Consider the following 18497-nt stretch of genomic DNA (forward strand, 5'->3'; position numbering starts at 1 on the left):
AATTGTAGTTTTTTTGTATTCTTAAATTTGTGCCGAATTAAAAGTTACTAAAAGTATAAGTACATAATCTTCAATATTAAAGTGTTATGTAATAAAATGGTATGTGAAATTTAGTCAGTATTTCTTTTTAACAGGTTGAAGAAATATGGATTCCAGGCACAAACAGATCATCAGTATTTTTTGTACCAGCTTCTTCACCTTCCAGCTTCTTTTCCACTTTGTAAGCTATTGGTTTTCAGCAAAAATTTCCTCGGGTTTTAATAGTCTCAGCTTTGAAAAGAAGATTGAATGGAACTCAAGGTAAAGTGTATGAACATGTAATTGACTAGTTTGAGAAAAACTTGTAATGATGTAAAATTACCTTAGAATGATTTTTTAAAAAGTCTTTCATTTTGACTTAATGAAATTCAAGATCACACATTTCATTTGACCTTAGGAATGAAAGGCAATACAAGTAGGTAGATCTCGTACAGGAACATTTTAAGAATCCTGCTATTAAAAGACTCTGAGAAAAAATGTATCTTTCTGTGAAAGTGTAGAAAATTAAATAGACCCTGGCTGACTGTGGAAGAGCACTATTTTGCATTCTTCTCTGAAATATTTCTGATAAAAATATATGCTTTGCAAATGATGTGAAGAAAAGCTTTGCTGGGCTTGTGTAATTTATGTGTAGGATTGGCAGTTTGGTTTACCAGAGATCCTAGTATACAGGCAGCACATGTATGTCCGCTATAATTAAGAGCCCTGCAGAATGGATGCATTTGTTATGTAATTCCAAAGCAAATGTTGCTCTTTAGATTTTTTTTTTTTGTAACAAAAAATGAGTGTGAAAAAATTACTTCTCTCCAGGTATAGAAATTGGCTGTAAATTGGTGCAGGATTTTTTGTGTGTGTTTGTTATTCTCCCACGATTTGAGACACAAAGTGACACTGATGACTGCTACACTTGCTCTAGAACCTTTCATGTGCTAAGCATTACAGCAGCCATGATGAGTACTTCTTTGTTGTTAGTCGAAACTAATGCTAGCTGTGAAGTACATTCAGGAAGAATTTGAAATGGCATGTGTTTTTCTAAATTAAAATCTTTTAAAATCCAAGAACTTCTGACAGTGTCTTATTTGAACATAATCATTAAAAAAAGGTAGATCTGTTTATTCAGTTGAAAGAGTGACAGAAAGAGGAACCAGGACTGGAAGATAGAGAGATTGAGCATGTGTGTGTGAGAGAGAGACAGAGAGAGAGAGAGAAGAAAGACAATGAGATGTCAAGATCTTCCATCCTGGGGTTCACTCCCCAAGCAGATATCTATTTGGAAAAGGACTAAGAGTGTAAGAGTCACTCTGTTATTCGGATGGCACTGTCTTTGTCTCTGGAATTTACTTTTGACCTCACTCAGTTCACACATGACTTAAGCTTTGAGGTGGAGAGTATGAAGAAAGGAAAGCATCAGGCTGTTTTTTTGGATGTGTATGCACTTCTTCAAGTGTGGCTTCCAGCAAACATGCAAATCAATACAACACTCATGGTTCTTCCTAAAAACCAGGAAATGGTCTCTGACAGTGCTTGGTCCAAGCCACCTGGGGAAACATCAGGAGAAAAAAATATTGGAAAATACACATGTGAGATATAAGTTTATTTATAAGTAAAAATTTTTACTTAATTGTTGCTTATTGTGACAACACAGATATAGGTATTGTTTGCATATAATTAAAAACACCAGATGTTTAATAATGGCATAGGAAGTCCCAACAATACTGAAGTATTCCTAATTTGTTAAGGTAATTTCTCCAAAATTTAACTCTCTTTGGACAATATTCGCAACTTAGGAGTGATTAAATCAGTAGCCTTCCTAAATGCTTATAATTTTCTTAATATCATCTTTTCATATACACGAGCATTTATTTTTAAGCCATTTGATAAATGTTGAACTATTTTTGTAGCTTTTTAGAAAAGGTTTGTTCCAAAGATAGAATGCTAGAGAAAGAGATCTCCCATTCACTGGTTCACTCCCAGATATCTACAATAGCCAGGTCTTGACTAGGCTGCCAGGAACTCCACCTGGATTCCCACTTGGTTGGCAGGGACTCAAGTATTTGTACCATAATCGCTGCTTTCTAGGGCATTAGGGAGCTGGGTTAGAGGTGGGCTAACTGGGATAGAAACTGACATTCAATATAGTATGTGGACATTTCCAGTAGTGGTTTAACCTATTACATATGATACCTACCCATTTGGTAGCATTTTGATGTTTCCTTTTCATATTAAAGAATTTGCATTTTGCTTTGCCAGGAGTCTGATTTTCAAATAATAGAGCATATTTACTAACAGGCTTTTGAAACTATGCATTAAATGTATGAATATAGGATGTTTCCTTTTTCTACTCATTATAAAGGGAGCTGATGGCCTGGGCATAGTAACATCAAACTTATCTGTAAGTCAATACCATTTCTGTCAGCTGAGGGCTTAGAATCTTTCCGATATACTCTTTAAGATCCCAACAGAGAAGGCACTTTGAGGTGTGAGTATCAGAGATAATTATATTTTTCCACAGGGAAATTTATACTTTGTGGCTGAAAACCAACTAAAACAGGTTGGTTGAAGAGGTTACATCTTTTCTTTCTATAAAATTTTTTGGCTGACAGCAGAAATCTGTATGCATGATTAAGACATAGTGTTTTGTATCATATCAAGCTATTTATGTTTTTAACCTGCTATCCTCAATTGGAATACAGGTAAGCTTGGTATGAAATTACCAGACATTTAAATCATATACATTGAGTGAATTATTTATACCTCAAAATGGTCCTTTTGTATTACAAAGAATTCTTTGTCAATGCCTTTTAATCACTGAGAATCTTTGTACACTTACAATATGATTTGTCACATTTTATCTATGTAGAAACACATCACTTATTAGGTTAAGCATGTTGACTTTTCATGTTACAGTGAAAATGTCTATCAAGATTGATGTTGATTGGTATATTTCAATTATTTTTAAAGAGTTGGGATCATATCAAAAATTCATCAAACACCAATAATTTCTAGAGAGAATACTATTATTTATTCTAATTAAGGGAGCAAGAAGACTTTGTAACTTGAAAACTTCTAAATAAAGCTGTTAGAAATCCAAAACTTTTGGGTTTTATTGTTAGGATAAAAAACGTTGTTGTGTTGCTAAATATATTGGATAGTTTTTTATTTTAAAATGTGTGCATCTGTGTGAGAAGGGAGCGGGAGACAGAGAGCACATGCCATAAGAGCCCTCGCACCTGCAGATTTTCTCCCCCAAAAGCCTGGGTCAGTCTGCAGCTTGGAACCAGGAGCTCACTCTGAGCCCCAATGCATGGGTAGCTGAAACAGTCAAAACTGCCTTCCAGTTTGCTTTAGCAGACAAGTGAGTCAAGAATCAGAGCTCTGTCAAATCCAGCTACTCTGATGTGGCATGTGGGTGTCCTCATAGTGAGAGCCAACACCCGCCTGTGTGTGTTTCTTTTTGTGGCACATCATACAGCTTGGATATTGGCCAAGGCATGTTAGGTAGGCATGTTTAGAGAAATTGCTGTTTTTTCTTCCAAACTTTGTTCTTTCTATAGAAGAAAGTTAACATGTGTCTTGTAACCAGTTAGTTTTCACTAGAGTGTTTCCTTGAAAATCAAAACTTCTGTATAAATGCGTAGTCTTTAATTTTTTTTTTCTGTTTGGAACTGCTTATTTAAGAGTGATAAACTAGTCACGGTTACCCATGTCACAAATGTTATGAGTATCGAGTGCAGTAATGCATACGGGTGTGTCTTCAAAACTTAAGTATATTAGGTAATCATACTCTGGTCATCGCTGATTGTCTGAAGGCTAGAGTTTGATAAGGCTGGTCGATTTGAACATTGTTCGCAGCTGACTGGAGCAGGGAACCCAGCAGTGATGCAGTGAGCCAGAACAGAATGCAGAGTGGGGGCCTTGCAGCTACCAGCTCTCTGCCCAGAGCGCTCCCCTGCTTCCTGTGTCCTGCTGCTTTAGAACTTTTCACCAACTGTTCTACCAGTTCTCTAGCAGGAGTCTATAGACTTTGACATCTTCCATATTAGTCATTAAAAAAGTAAATTTGTGACCCTTGGGTTTCTAAATAGCAAATTTGTATTACATTCTTAGATATATTCTACTTCTTTTTTAAAATGTTTTAAACTATAATTTTTTTTGCAAGAATGAGTTACAGCCTATCACAGAAACTCTAATATCTGTATGTGTATTTTGTTTTATTTTAGGGTAGTATCTACATGCCATTCTTTGGTGGTTGGGATTTTGGGCCTGTACATTTTCCTATTCGATGAGGCTAGCCAGGCTGATCCACTCTGGTAAGCTGTTTCTAAGCTGGTCAATTTGACTTATGTTTTGCTGTTAATTATTAATGAGAACATCACTTTACTTTGAAATAGGAAATACATTTGTGATGCATACAAATGCTTATGTTCAGATTTATATTAGCCAAGTACACTAAAATGATTTATTTTAGGTTTTAATATAAATAGTAATGACCATTTTGCCTTAGAACTGTAATTGTTTTCCACAACAAGGAGGGTATGATGACATAGCATTTATACAGCCTTAGATATTGTAACTGCTGTTATGAGCAAAAATGAAATAGTCAACTGGGACAACATGTACTTAAGTAGATATTTTGTTTTCAAGCTTACAGTTGACCCATGGTTTGACATCACAGAGATAAAATGAGAATTATAGATGGCCATGAATATTTGAAGCACTAATAGCGGCTATATCTGGCAGTAATAATGACAATTTGTAATATGATTCTTTTCTGAAAAACTGAAATGTCATTACAGTGGCAGAAATGTTGCAAGTTGTATTTCCTGGCATCATATGAGAAAGCTTAGTTCAGCTTAGCTTGAGAAAAGGTGTGTTTTGAGAAAGCACTGCGTTGGGATGATGATGATGTAGTTCTAAGCTGTGGTGGGAGTGAGGTGGGTGAGGAAATGTAACCATGGCTTTTGACTACCACCATTTGATTGTAAGGATATTATTTTTATTACATTAACAGTACACATTTCCAATAGACTTATACTGGTATTGATGCATCCCATTGGGAAAACTTTTCAAAGGTGGATCAATTTAGGAAATTGAATTCTTTTACTAGATTTTTTGTATTGTCTACCTAAATAATTTTTAGCTTTTCTTTTGCAAAAACTTCATTTTAAAAATTTTATTAATATAATTTGCAACAGCACCAGTTCTTTGGGGAAGCAAATTTTAGGACAAAGAATTAATTCACTGGTCAGTTGTTGTTGCATCGAACTTAAGAAAACATGGTTTTTAGTATTTTTCATTTCTTTTTCTACCATGATTTATTCTACATCAATTTTCTTGGTCATTATCTGCAGATCAGAATTTGTGCATCTTTCCGTTTGCAGTTTAGCTATAACTAGTTTCATTTTGTGTTAATGTCACAATTTGTTCACCTTATGAATCAGATATAAGACTGATCATGTGAGTTTGTTCTTTGGAGCAAAGAGCACTAACAGGGCAACAGTCTAGGCTCATGATACGTGAAGGGGTCAAAACAGAGTGAAACTGCTCTGGGTATTTCCTAATTGTGTAATAATGGGCAAATTCCTTTAGTTCTCAGTACGTGACAAAACAGAGTCCAGTTTGTTTGAATGTTGACTTAATGCTACAAATGGAAAATTCCATACCATGAAACTTGGTTTTTTGGTCTTAGCCACCAAATTATTTAAAATACTTTATAAAACACAAGCTGTAGATGCAAGATATAAAGGAAACAGAAATGCTTTTTCTTTGAGACTTAGGTCTTAATGCCAAAATTTCATAAATACAAATATTTCAAGATCTGAAAAAGCAAAAGCCTATGTCTATATCACTTCTATTTCCAAACATTTCCTAGAAAGGATGTTCAATTTATACTTAAAACCAAAGGTGGGCTAGATCAGATAGTTGAGCCTCTGATTCAGAATAAAGCTTCATCAACCGCAACCACAACCAACCAGCATCTGGAGTTCCATTAGAGTTCTTTGGCAGATGAATGTGAGTGTGGGAATAGATGTTTACAATTCTTGCTATCTTTTGGCAAAACCATCAAAAGTAAAAGTTTGAGCTGGTATGTATAAGAAACTATGGTTGTTCATGCAGCCAGAAGCATTCTCATAACCAGCATAATACTTTGTGCATTGACAGGCTTAGCACAAGTTGCAGCACTGGAGAGTATGGCCTTCCTAAGGTGATGTGATTGCATTGGCACAGCAACTGTGCTGGGCCCTTGGGTATCTTCCAAGCCCATTGTAAATGCCACTTGTGTGTGGGAGATTTCTCAGTATGAAGCAAAGTAAACCCTAGGAGGCCCCTGAGTTTGGAGATGTGGGGAAGAGATCTGCAGTGTTAGGTTTAGCCTGCCCATGAAGGTCTGTCCCTAATGCTTGGGAGGTCCACATGGGTTGGCTTTAGGTGCTGCGGGGGATTTCCACCTCATTGAGATTCCAAGAGTTGATCATTTTTCCTCAAGTTCATTATGGAAGCTGGCTTGGATCTCAAGTAAGCGTCATGGAAAGAAGGAGCTGCCAAAGATCTCTTGATACAGCAAAGTCATTGTGGACGGGAAGCTGACTAGGTTTCTTTGGGTTAGGGGTTGGGCTGTTGGTACAGGTGCTTTTATGGAGAGCCTATGCGGGCTAGTACCAGTCCCGCAGGATATAGATCTGTTACATTGTTATTGTTTGTGGTCTGAATTTCAACATGATAGCATATCATTCCAGAGTTTATAGAAAACATTTTCTTCGTACTTAAATCTCAAGAAAAAAAGCATTTGTCTTCTATAAGCCATGTGCTTAAAAAGAGGATTTTTTTTTTTTAATATTTGTAGGGGCGATTCATCCCTTGTGACCGTGAATCTTGCTATTGCTTCAGGCTACCTCATGTCTGGTATGTTATTCATGTCTATTTTTTCCACAATACTCATAAAATTATGCAAAGAATACATAGGCACTGCTTTGGGTTTGTTTATTTGAAAGAAATTTTAGCAACACTATAGAGGGAAAAATTAGACCATCAAACATATTCTTGTTGCCATTCTAGTTCTTACTAAAGATCAGAATTGCAAAGTGGATCTTCAAACAACCGAGGCACAAATATTTTTTTAAAAGATTCATTTTCCTGAAAGGCAAAGCTACACAGACACAGACACACATACACACACACACACACACACACACACACACACACACACACACACACACAGAGCGAGAGTGAGAAAGAGGAATCTTCCTCCTTTAGATCACTCCCCAGATGGCCACAACAAAGGGGACTAGGGACTGAAGCTAGAAGACAGCAGTTTCATCTGTGTCTGCCATGTGGTTGTAGGGTCCCAAGCACCTGGGCCATCCCATGCTGCTTTTGCAGGTGCATTAGCAGGAGCTGGATCAGAAGTGGAAGAACTGGGTTTCAAACCCATGCCCATATGGGATTTTGGAGCTGCAGGCAGTGGTCTAACTCACTACGCCGCAGTGCCACCCTCAGCATTTTGTTTTCTCAAACTTATTTTAGTAATTTGAAAGACAGCTTGACAGAGAAAAAGAGAGGGAGATTCTTCCCTTTGTTGGTCTATTTTCCAAGTAGCTGCAATGGCTAATGCTGGGCCAGACCAAAGACAGCAGCCTGAAACACCATCCAGGTCTCCCAGTTGGACAGCAGAAGCCCAGGCCTCTCCCCAGATTATTTTCCCACCACAATAACAGGGAGCTGGATTTGAAGCAAAGAAGGCAGAAATTGACCCAGTCCTTATTTTGAATGCCAGTATCATAGGTGGCAGCTTAACCAGCTGTACCACAATGTCAGCCCCAACATTTACTAATGATTATTAAAGATTAATGATTAGTAGTTTCACTTTGACCTAAAGAATCTCAAATGGAGCTGTTGTGAAGCTATGCAGTTGAGGTCTTAGTATTTCTCATTTAGAAAGCTTGTTCCACTTGATAAAGATTTGTGTAATTTTGATCCAAGTTGCAAAAGCTAAGCAAAAGTCACAGATTCTTTCTTACATACTCCTTCCATTTTACATGATGAAGGGAATTGGAGTAGCCTCCTCCCTCTCCCACACCTTTTATTGAAGTAAAAGGAAAGCTAAGGCCTTTACCACATTAACTGCAATGGGAAAAGAAATTTTGGATCATCTTAATAAAAGAAGAGAACCCATTCTGGATGTGTACATTTACATAGGAAACCACATCTTGTATCTTTAAGTTTATTAAATGAAAGAAAAAAATCCAAGTAAAAGTGATAAAATGTGAAACAAAAGCTATAAAGATAGGCAGTTAACTCAGTAGAAAAATTTCTGTTTACAGAAGTGCGTTGTAGAAATAGGAAAAAATATGTTTTACCAACACAGAACGACTCATTAAGAGGAAGAGATAAATTCCGGATATCCCACACATCCACACCAATTCAACAAATCTTCCCCCATACCTCCTTATTCAATATCCACCCAACTATCAATCACCAAATCCAAATACATACCTATCCCCCCTTTCACTCTCACCCAACACTCCACCACCCCATATTCATAATCCAAAATACATAACCTCTCCCCCTACCAATAACCTTCTAACTAACCACACTCCCCCTCCCACCATTAACCCAAAAACCCCACTCACACCTACACCACCCCTAACCCCCCCTCTAACATCTCCATCCACCCAAAAACACCACCCACATCCATTACCGATCCAAACATACAACAACACACAATCACCTTTCCAATTATCCCATTTTTATCCACCCCTCTAATACCTTCCCAATAAGACAACCTCTCTTAAACCCCCTTCTAACCAACACTACAACCAACCCCCAACACACCTCCTCAAACACCATAATTATTATAAAAAAACAAATACCTCTTATACCAAATCACCCAACATCAAAATCCACTAAATACAACTAACCAACTAAATCCCAATTCCGACCACCAATAAAAACCCACATCCACACCCCTTCAACAACACCAGTATACACACCATCCCCATCTATAAAAACCTTATCAACCATAAACACCAATAACACTCACACCACTCACATAACCCAAAATATCTAAAAACACCACCAATTCTGAGTCATGGTGTTTGGATTCAGAGCCTTTGAAAGAAAATTGATGCCTTGACCTTTGTTTGTGTCTTTTAATAGTCCTATTTCTTGGTGGTTTTACTGTTTTGAATTAATATTTTAATTAAATATTATAAATTAAATTTTATTGTATTGATGTCAACAATGTACTGATCATTTTGTACCCTTTATACAATCATCTTTGTTTGAAGTGTTGTTGCGGGAAAAAGCAGTAGTTTATTTTAAATCTTATTCGGTACTATTTTCATTATATTTAATCCTGGAAACAAGTTATCTAAGCTCACAGCCAATATTAGGTTACATATCAAATGCCGGGGCCTGTAGTAGATTCTGAAGGTAGAAAAGTACCCTGAACTTGGCCGTGGTCCTGGAGAAGCCATGGCAAAGGAATTGTCACGTGTTTAAGATGAAGTGAGCCATCAGACTAGCTGAAGGATGAAGCAAATGCTTTAGCCTCAGACTGGATTGTGACGGATTGTCAAGAGAAAGGTAAATTCTTCTTTCTTACTGTGTGTAATGTGGTTCTTATGTTTCCTTCTTACAGATTTGTTGCTCATCATTTTTTATTGGAAAATCATTGGTGACAAGTTTTTCGTAATTCACCATTCTGCAGCACTATATGGGTACTTCTTTGTCCTGGTGAGTGCCCACATTTTCTGCAGCCTAACAGGCAGACCAGGGTGGAAAGGGTGACTTCAGGGTGAACATAGACCTAAACGTGGGCTATTCGCTTAGAAAGTCATCTGCAAATGCATGTAGGCATCACTCAATAGATATATTGTTTATTAGCTACAATATAAGCTTCCACATAGCTGTTTTAATGTGTGTTTATTAGTAACTATGAAACAGGCAGATGGCCCTAATTCCTTGATTTTCCACTTCCAGTCTTTAGGATTGTGTAGTTATGGATATTAATCCATTCTTGTAGAAGCATTTATGATTTAATAGCAGAGGCATGTATAGATTCTTGAATTATCTAGATAAGGTTTTTTTTTTGTTAATTTTCACATGTGAATCCATGAAACATTCATAATTACAGTTAAATAGGCTGGTGCAGTAGAGGAATTTTGCTAAGGTGTCATCCTAATTCCAAAAGCTGAGGCTAATAAAGAGTTCTTGCAACAAATCTCAGAGAATGAAGTAAGTTAAATTCTATGGGGTGGAGGAAGTCTTCAGAAAGTTCATGGGAAAAGATTATAATAACAAGAATTTAAAAAATTTGGGCCAAGCCAAATTTATCTTTTAGTTACATTTTCCACAAACTTTTGGAAGTATTTTCATACATCTAACATCATGTTTCTGTTTGCTCATCTCCAAACTACCTCCTTTACATCTTGCTTATTTGCGCTTTCTGCAATCATTTTTTTTTCAGCCTAGATATTCCAAAAAGCTCAAGATATATATTTATAGGTTATATGCAGAATTTTGTATAACAAATTATAGTATGCCATCCTATATTTTTCTTATTTTCAAATTTACATATGAACTTCTGGCTTTTTTTCTTACTGATATTAATAAAATAATTTTATGGCATATTTGTGACTATGTGAGAATATTTTTAAAAATCATTACAAATGTATTAATATTTTTTCATTATCCTTTCAGTGGCTCCTGCAAAGATAGCTAGTGAGTTAAGGTCATTTTGCATAATTTCTGCCAAACATCAGATACATCAAAACATAACATGATGTATTCAAAGGCACACATTTATGTAATAATATGCAAGTTTTTAAAGCTATGCCTCTTTTAGTGTGCAAATGTATGCTTATGAATCAGAAAATACCCATCATTACTATTTTTCTGAAATTATAGGTCATTTATACGATAATTCCCTATGTATATTCCTTTGACCTTTTGAGGCATAATGCACTATACATGGTTATACTACATGTGTGATTTTACCTTTTACAGATCTTAGCGATTTGATATACAGGCAATTTGTTACCTTACAAAGTTAGGACAAAACTTCAATAGCTTATAATTAATACTTACAGAAGGTAAATATCAGGCACTTTGTTTCCTAAGCACCTAAGCATTTTTGCTAAAACAACTACAAAAAAATCAAAGAAAATTCAGACAAGCTTCCTAATGAAGTATGTTAACTGGATGCACAGATGAGTTTAACACATATGACTTTAATAGCACACTGTGGCTTTGTACCTGTGGTTTTCTGATTTATTCTTTCTGTTTTCTTTTTTTAAAATTTGGGAGGTACAATTACAGAGACACAGAGAGAGGGATGAGGGGAGAAAGAGATCATCCGTATGCTGGTTCATTCAGGCCAGACACAGGACCCAAGTGCTTCTTCCAGGTCTCCCCCATGGGGTACGGAGACACAAACAGATGCATTAGCGGAGAGCTGGAAGAGAAACAGAGTAGCTGGGACTTTGGTCAGTACCATTCGGATGTTGTGGGGCGCAGCTTTAATCTGCTGTACCAGACACTGGTTCTTGAAGTTTATTGTGTGAACGTGAGTTGCAGTCAGTGCTATCAAAGGCATTTGAACTGGTAAAAGAGTACTGATCCCTTACACGCACTGTATGTGAATGTTCTGAACTGCTGTTCTCTCTCAGTCACTGAAGTCACAGGCTTGGCAGATGACAATCACATGGACTGGCAGCAGGTGAAGTAATTAACTATGTTATAAATGGCATACTGGAATTAAGAAATGAGTCACAGTTTTAGTAAGCTGATAAGCAAAGGAAATTGATCACAGTTTCTCTTCTAAAAATGAGTGCCTTTTGGATATGTCTTCCTGTGTTTTGTTGCTTTAGAATGAAATATTTATTGAATGCAAGTGTGATTTTTGATAGGGAAACATTTCAAAAATTAGATGAAATGAGGAATGTTGATAGAGTGATATATTATTTAGAGATCTTACACTTGCTTATTAAAGGTATTTTCTGTGCAGTGAATTCTCAGGTCATACTGTGTCTTCTAAGAAGGCTAACATATTTTTAATATATTTTTTTGGTGTAATGATCATGAAACTCTTGTCACTTACATAACAGGAACTGGGATTTGTAAAGCATTTAATAGTTATGAAACTTTTTAAGCTGTTTGTAGTAAGGTTTTTTTTTTTCTTAAATGATTTTGTTATTAGAACAAAGTAAACTTGAAGTGATGAAGAAAAGCAAATTCCTGGTAGGTTTTAGGCATATGCTCTACTGAAGAAATAGTTGAAAAGTGAGTTGCTTTTGAATTTAAAGTATTGTGGGTTCTATATAGGTTATAATACCTTGATCACTATTTTTGTATTGCTCCATGTTTACTACAGTTGTAAAATTACCTGCAGAATATGTTTGAGTCTAAGGATTCTTATTCTATCCATATTTAGGTACAAAACGCTACACTTTTCTTTCCTTTTTTTTTTTGTTTTAAAGAATTATTTCTTTATTTACAAGGCAGATTCACACAGAGAGAGGTGGAAAGACTGAGCTCTTCCACTCACTAATTCATTCCCCCAATGGCCACAGTGGCTAGGGCTGTGCTGGTCTGAAGCCAGGAACCCGTAGCTTCATCCAGCTCTCCCATATGGATGCAGGGTCCCCAACATGTGGACCATCCTCCACTGCTTTTCCAGGCCCATTGGCAGGGAGCTGGACTGGAAGTGGAGCAGCTGGAACTTGAACCAGTGCCCACATGGGATGGTGGCATCACAAGTGGCATTTTAACCTGATATGCCACAATGCCAGCCCTGGGCTGCCTTTTCTTGATATTCAGGTTTTACTCTGGGATGGCATGATTATCAAGGAAAGCATAGCAGGCTGGTCTCTTAGTCTAAGGGAAATATCCTGTTTAAGTGTTAGTTTCTTATTTTAAAGTTAAAACACTATCCTTTGTTCAACTTTTCTTGTCTTTGGTAACCTTAGTTTGTGTGTGCTGTTTGTGAATCACCTTCTCTCCCCAGTCAAACTGCACCTTTACACAGAGTTGTCTTTTTTTGGAAAACATGTTAGCTTGACAACTCACTGAATATGCATCCTTTCCCAACTCCTCTGAATTATCACACTAACTTGATTCCTATTTGTTAACTGATTCTGTTGTGATTTAGGAAGAAAACTTGGTTCCACCTGGGTCTTCAGGATATTATATAGCATGTAATGTCTTAGGACTGAAGCTTTGTTTCTGGTTTAGTGCTTTATCCCAGTGTCTGTGCAAGCAAATGTGTATGAAGTATTATTAGAAATGCAAGATTTGTTATGTCAGATTCAGTAAAGTTATGGCTTACTGTATTAGAGTGGGAGACAAGAATTTGAAAATATTGGCCTTGTGTTTAAGAAAAAAATCTGCACAGTAGTGCATCAAATAAATGCTATGATTCACCAACATTTTATCAGTAGCAAAGCTGAAAAAGAAAAGCTCTTGGTTTAAAAGACTGTTAATAGATTTACTTATTCTCAGTCACATGTAACTCCTGTGGTACCTCTTCTTCTCCCAGTAAGATAGCCTTAATAATTTTTAGGTATCTAAAAAAATTTTAGGTATCCATGGTAACTGTATGGCTATATTTCAAGATAATAAAATTTCAAAAATTAGCTTGGAAGGTATTAAAAATAGTCATCTAGTAGAGCTTACTTAAGCAAGATTCAATAGCAAGAGCTATATAATTTCCTCATATTTTCCACTAAGTTTACATTAGATAAAGCAGGTTAAATTTTTGCTCCAGAAAAAGTGTTTTTAAACTTAATATTTTCTTAAGGACATATTTTTAACTTTATTGTATAATAATGTATGAAAGACTGTCAGAGATCGGTCTTAGGTATTGTTTCATAGTATTTCTATAACTCATGTATATAAATCTATATAGAAGTACAAAATATAGTTTGAAATTCTTCTAATTGAGGGATTGCCCATAGCAAAATGAAGTGGTCAATTAAGTATTTTTATATACATTAATATGTTGTATGTATACAAACACATACATTCATTTATGTGTTTTCTACTTTGGAATTTGCTTGAACACTACTTTTTAATGTAACATATCTGATGTGACAGTTTCCACAGTTTGCTAACAGAAGCAGTTCTCCTGTAAGGCCTTCCCCACAAATTTGGTCTAGGAGTTCCAGTCTGGCTCTAAACTTCATGTCCTGTGGTTACTCGTTCATGCTCTTCTCCGGACACCAACTATCCACCCAGATTTGAGTAGTGGAATTTTTCTAACACACATGGCTCCCTTTCTTTCTCTACATTTGCTTGAATTTTGAATCATATTTTCATTTTAGTACCAACAAATAAAAGAGTTGAGATTATTCTTTCTACCCTAGTCAATATTTTTCTGTTAAATTTTTTAAAAAGCAAAATTTTGATTTTACTTACATGAATTATCTAGAATTATCAAATTCATAGGGAGAAGATAGGACAGAGGAGATGATAGGAAGCTGTTATTTAATATGTGTATTATTTAATATATATAACAGTTTCTGTTCATGAAAAAGTTCTGGAGGGTGAATGAGGATGATGATGCTTGCATAACAGAGTGGATATACTTAATGCCACTGAGCTGTATAGTTTATTTGAAAGATAAATTAGAAAAAGAGAAAGAGAGGGAGAGAGAGAGCTTCAGTTGCTGGTTCATTGCCTGGATAGACACACTGAGAGAGAGATTGATTCTACCCGCTGGTCCACTTTCTAGGTAGCTACAGCTGGTCCAAGTCAGGAACCTGGAACACTCTGTCTGGGTCTTGCACATGAGTGGCAGGGGCCCCAGCACTTGGTTCATCTCATTTCCTTGCCAGGTGCTTTAGCAGGGTGCTGGATTGAAAGTGGAGCAGCTGGGACTCAAACTGGCATGGAGAGGGAATGCTGGCATCACAGGTACTGGCTTAACTTGCTATGTCACAGCACTGGCTCTATGAGCCATCTAGTGCCACTTTTCTAGGCCATTAGCAGAGAGAGCTGGAAGGGAAGTGGAGCACCTAGGACTCAAACCTGTGTGCCTATCAGATACTGGGTTTACCAGCTGTGGCTTTATGCTGTGCCACAACATCAGCCCTAATGTTCAGTGTTTGTTTTGTTTTGTTGGTTTTGTTTGTTTACAGATTCAAGAGACAGTTTTTTCAAAGTGGAGAGTGTTTATGCTTTTCCCAGAGTTGTTTAAATGAAAACGTATCAATTCAGCACTATTACTAATAACTCTTTCAATATTTGTGTTATTAATTTGGTACTTTGGTTAATGGTTCCTTTTTATTCTGTGTCCATATGGAAGGAGTTGGAAAAATTAGCCTTTTAAACTATCAAAAATCTTATTGATAGTGTAGTTAATAAATAATATTTTTGCATTTTTAAAGTTAATATTAACTGAAGGGAAATTTTTAGAGTTGTTTGCAAGGTTAAAAGCTATTATAATTAATATTTTATCAGTGGAGTGTGTGAAATATTTTAGAGGTCAAACATGAAATGTTTTAGAGGTAAAACAAACATCAGTTATGGTTCTAATTGCTAGGCAAAGTATTTGAAGGGTAGAGCAAGTAAATTAGCAAGACTTTGGCTGATGTTAGTAATATAGGGAGTCATAATAGTTTGTAGAAGTTGGGTCTGTCATGTTCTGTACACATTGGATGGAGCTTTGTAGAGCCCATAGACTTGGAACAACCAACCTAGAGAGGGAGATGGTCACCAAGGTGCAGATTGGCAGAATCACCATCTTTTTAACTGAAGGGAGAAGGAGAGAATTTATTTTTATGAAACCAGGATATATGTTTATTACCTACATGAATGCAATATAAATAAGGCTTATACCAATAAAAGAATTCCTGTTATTTCTGTGGCTTAAGTGAGAATGTCAGTGACATAACTTTTTTCCTCCTTGAGAATAACAAAAGTCACTTTTTGTTCTTCCAGACAGTCCTGTTCTGGCTTTGTACTATTTTCCAAGTTTCCCCCTCCCCCTGCCCTACTGCACTGCAAAGTTTAAAGGGAGAGAAAAACAGAATAATTCAGCTTTCTTGTTTTACTTGGATTATCTACAATTGAATAAAATTACTTAGTCTCCTAGTCTCTTCTTAACTCAAATATTCCCAGCAGTTGTTTTGAGCAAACTCACCTAAACCTGGAACAATGAGGGGAAAAAAAACTTAATTAAAAAAGGCATATGTGGAGCTGGTGTGGGGAGGCTAATCCTTTGCCTGCAGGATGGGAATCCCATATGGGCACTGGTTCATGTCCTAGCTGCTCCACTTCCAGTTCCCTGTTTATGGCCTGGGAAAGCTGTGGAAAATGGTTCCAAAGCCTTGGGACCCTGTACCCACATGGAATACTGGGAAGAAGCTCCTGGATCCCAGCTTTGGATCAGCTCTGGCTGTTGCAGTCATTTAAGGGGTGAATCAGCAGATGAAAGTCCTTCCCTTTCGCTGTAAAATCTACCTTTCAAATAAAATGAAACAAATATTTCAGAAAAAAAGGTACCCATGGGGCAGGTTGTGGTGTAGCAGTTTAAGCCATTGCTCAGGATGCCTGTACATACTGGGATCAAGTCCAGCTTTAAATCCCATCTGACTTCCTGCTGATGTACATCCTGGGAGGCAACAGTGATGGATGGCTTAAGTACTTGGGCACCTGCCATCCATGTGGGAGACCCTGAGTGAGTTCCTGGCTACTGATTTTGGCCTAGTCCAGTCGCAGCTGTTGCAGGCATTTGGGAAGTGAATCAGGAAAAAGAAATGCTCTCTCTCCCCTCTCTCATTCTTTCTCCCTCTGCCTATATGATAAATAAAACGAAATTTAATAAAGTTTTTAAAATAGGAAGCTCACTTAAAAAAATAAGTGCATAAAATGTCCAATTATTTAAAGTGTGACTAGGAGTTTGTTTTCTATCCTCTTTGAAGTGCCTCTTTAAGCTGGATGAGTTAGATTTCAGAGTTGTTGTTTTCTTATCTTACTGTTTCTTAGCTGCAAATGTGATTTCCATCATGTGTTACAATGGATTTATAAGAAAACAAAGGTGGGAGTGGCTTGCCGAGATTTCCAGGGTTTACCACTTTACAGGAAAAATCCTGCATCCCAGGAAATTACTTTCCATGATGAAAACGAAACAAAACAACAACAACAAAAAAACCCCTCAGAGCAGTCATGATTGGTGGTTCTAATAATGGGTTATTCATTGTTAAGTGTGTTATGAACATGACCTTTATGGTCTGTTTTAGACTTTGCCTATTGTGTTAACAGTGTGATTAAGACAGTTAATCTGTAACACTGTGACTGCATTTTCTAAGAGTTTAGGTAAATAAAATGGTTACAGTATAGTGCCCAAATACTCCAGATGTCACTGATACAGAAAGTTATTATTTTATATATATGTGCATATTATAGTGTATATTATATGTTCATGTTAGCATAACATATATATTAGCATGTTACATCAGGGTGTTATAGACAGATGGAAAGAATAACATTTAATTATATAGATTGTAAAAGTATTTTTTTATTGTATGTATTTATTCAGTGCATGGGCTTAATTGTGTCCCCCTCCAAAATTCATATTTGGAAAGTCTCACTCCCAGTACCTTAGAATAACACCTTATCCAGAAATGGAGTTGTCACAGCAGTATTTACTGTCATTTGTTGCTGTCAGTGGAAAAAATATTCAAATGTTGTTGTGCCATAAAATTGTATTTTCAGAGAGTGGTCAAATGCCGTAGTTTAATTTGGAAATAACTTGAGGATATAAATGCAGAAAAATATTACTGTGAAGCAAGTATGTATGTCCTGTCAATTAAAAACTGATGATCTTTGAGGAACTTAACAAAGGGCAAGCTGTTAGTACCTGAGTTGTTTACTATGTGTCTATTGTGTCAAAAACTCATCCAATGAAAATAGTTACTCATTTTTGGAAAATAAGATAGTTTCAGAACTAACCAGAGAAGGGTAGCCACAGTCAACATAATTTTTTTAACCAAAACTTATTTGGAATCCATCCAGTCTGATTCAGAGAGTCTAAAAGTGATGGCTACGTTAGGCATAAGCGATCACCCATATGATCAATTGAAATGTTGGAAGGAGCTCTCTGAGGTTGGCTGGTCCACCCAACATGCCTGTAAATGGAACATGCATCGATGATTCTAGAGACTTGGAAAGTTCTTATGATTCTAAAGCCTTCTGTTGCTAGAAATAAAACATTAAGTATTGTATGCCCAAACATCTTTGCTGGAAGAATGTTTAGCATGAGATCATTATGTTGAACTTATACCAGGACGGGCCGGCGCCATGGCATAGTGGCTAAAGTCCTTGCCTTGAATGGGCTGGGATCCCATATGGGCATCAGTTCTAATCCTGGCAGCCCCACTTCCCATCCAGCTCCCTGCTTGTGGCCTGGGAAGGTGGTTGAGGACAGTCCGATGCTTTGGGACCTTGCACCCTAGTGG

The 18497-nt window shown here is 36.7% G+C and overlaps 1 protein-coding gene across 2 annotated transcripts in view; it reads left to right on the forward strand.

Moving 5' to 3' along the window:
- The window catches only part of LOC121168801 (TLC domain-containing protein 4-like), a 61481-nt gene that overhangs the window by 22249 nt on the left and 20735 nt on the right, over window positions 1-18497 (forward strand). For both annotated transcript variants that reach the window (XM_040999172.1, XM_040999174.1), the window contains 4 exons: window positions 135-300; window positions 4260-4349; window positions 6884-6942; window positions 9680-9774. In XM_040999172.1, coding sequence (XP_040855106.1) covers window positions 146-300; window positions 4260-4349; window positions 6884-6942; window positions 9680-9774 — 399 coding nt within the window. In that variant the 5' untranslated portion in view covers window positions 135-145. The remainder of the gene's footprint in view (window positions 1-134; window positions 301-4259; window positions 4350-6883; window positions 6943-9679; window positions 9775-18497) is intronic.

The sequence above is a fragment of the Ochotona curzoniae genome, unplaced genomic scaffold (genome assembly GCF_017591425.1).
Source record: "Ochotona curzoniae isolate NIBS_2020 unplaced genomic scaffold, NIBS_Ocur_1.0 scaffold_1037, whole genome shotgun sequence".
NCBI classification, from domain to species: Eukaryota; Metazoa; Chordata; class Mammalia; order Lagomorpha; family Ochotonidae; genus Ochotona; species Ochotona curzoniae.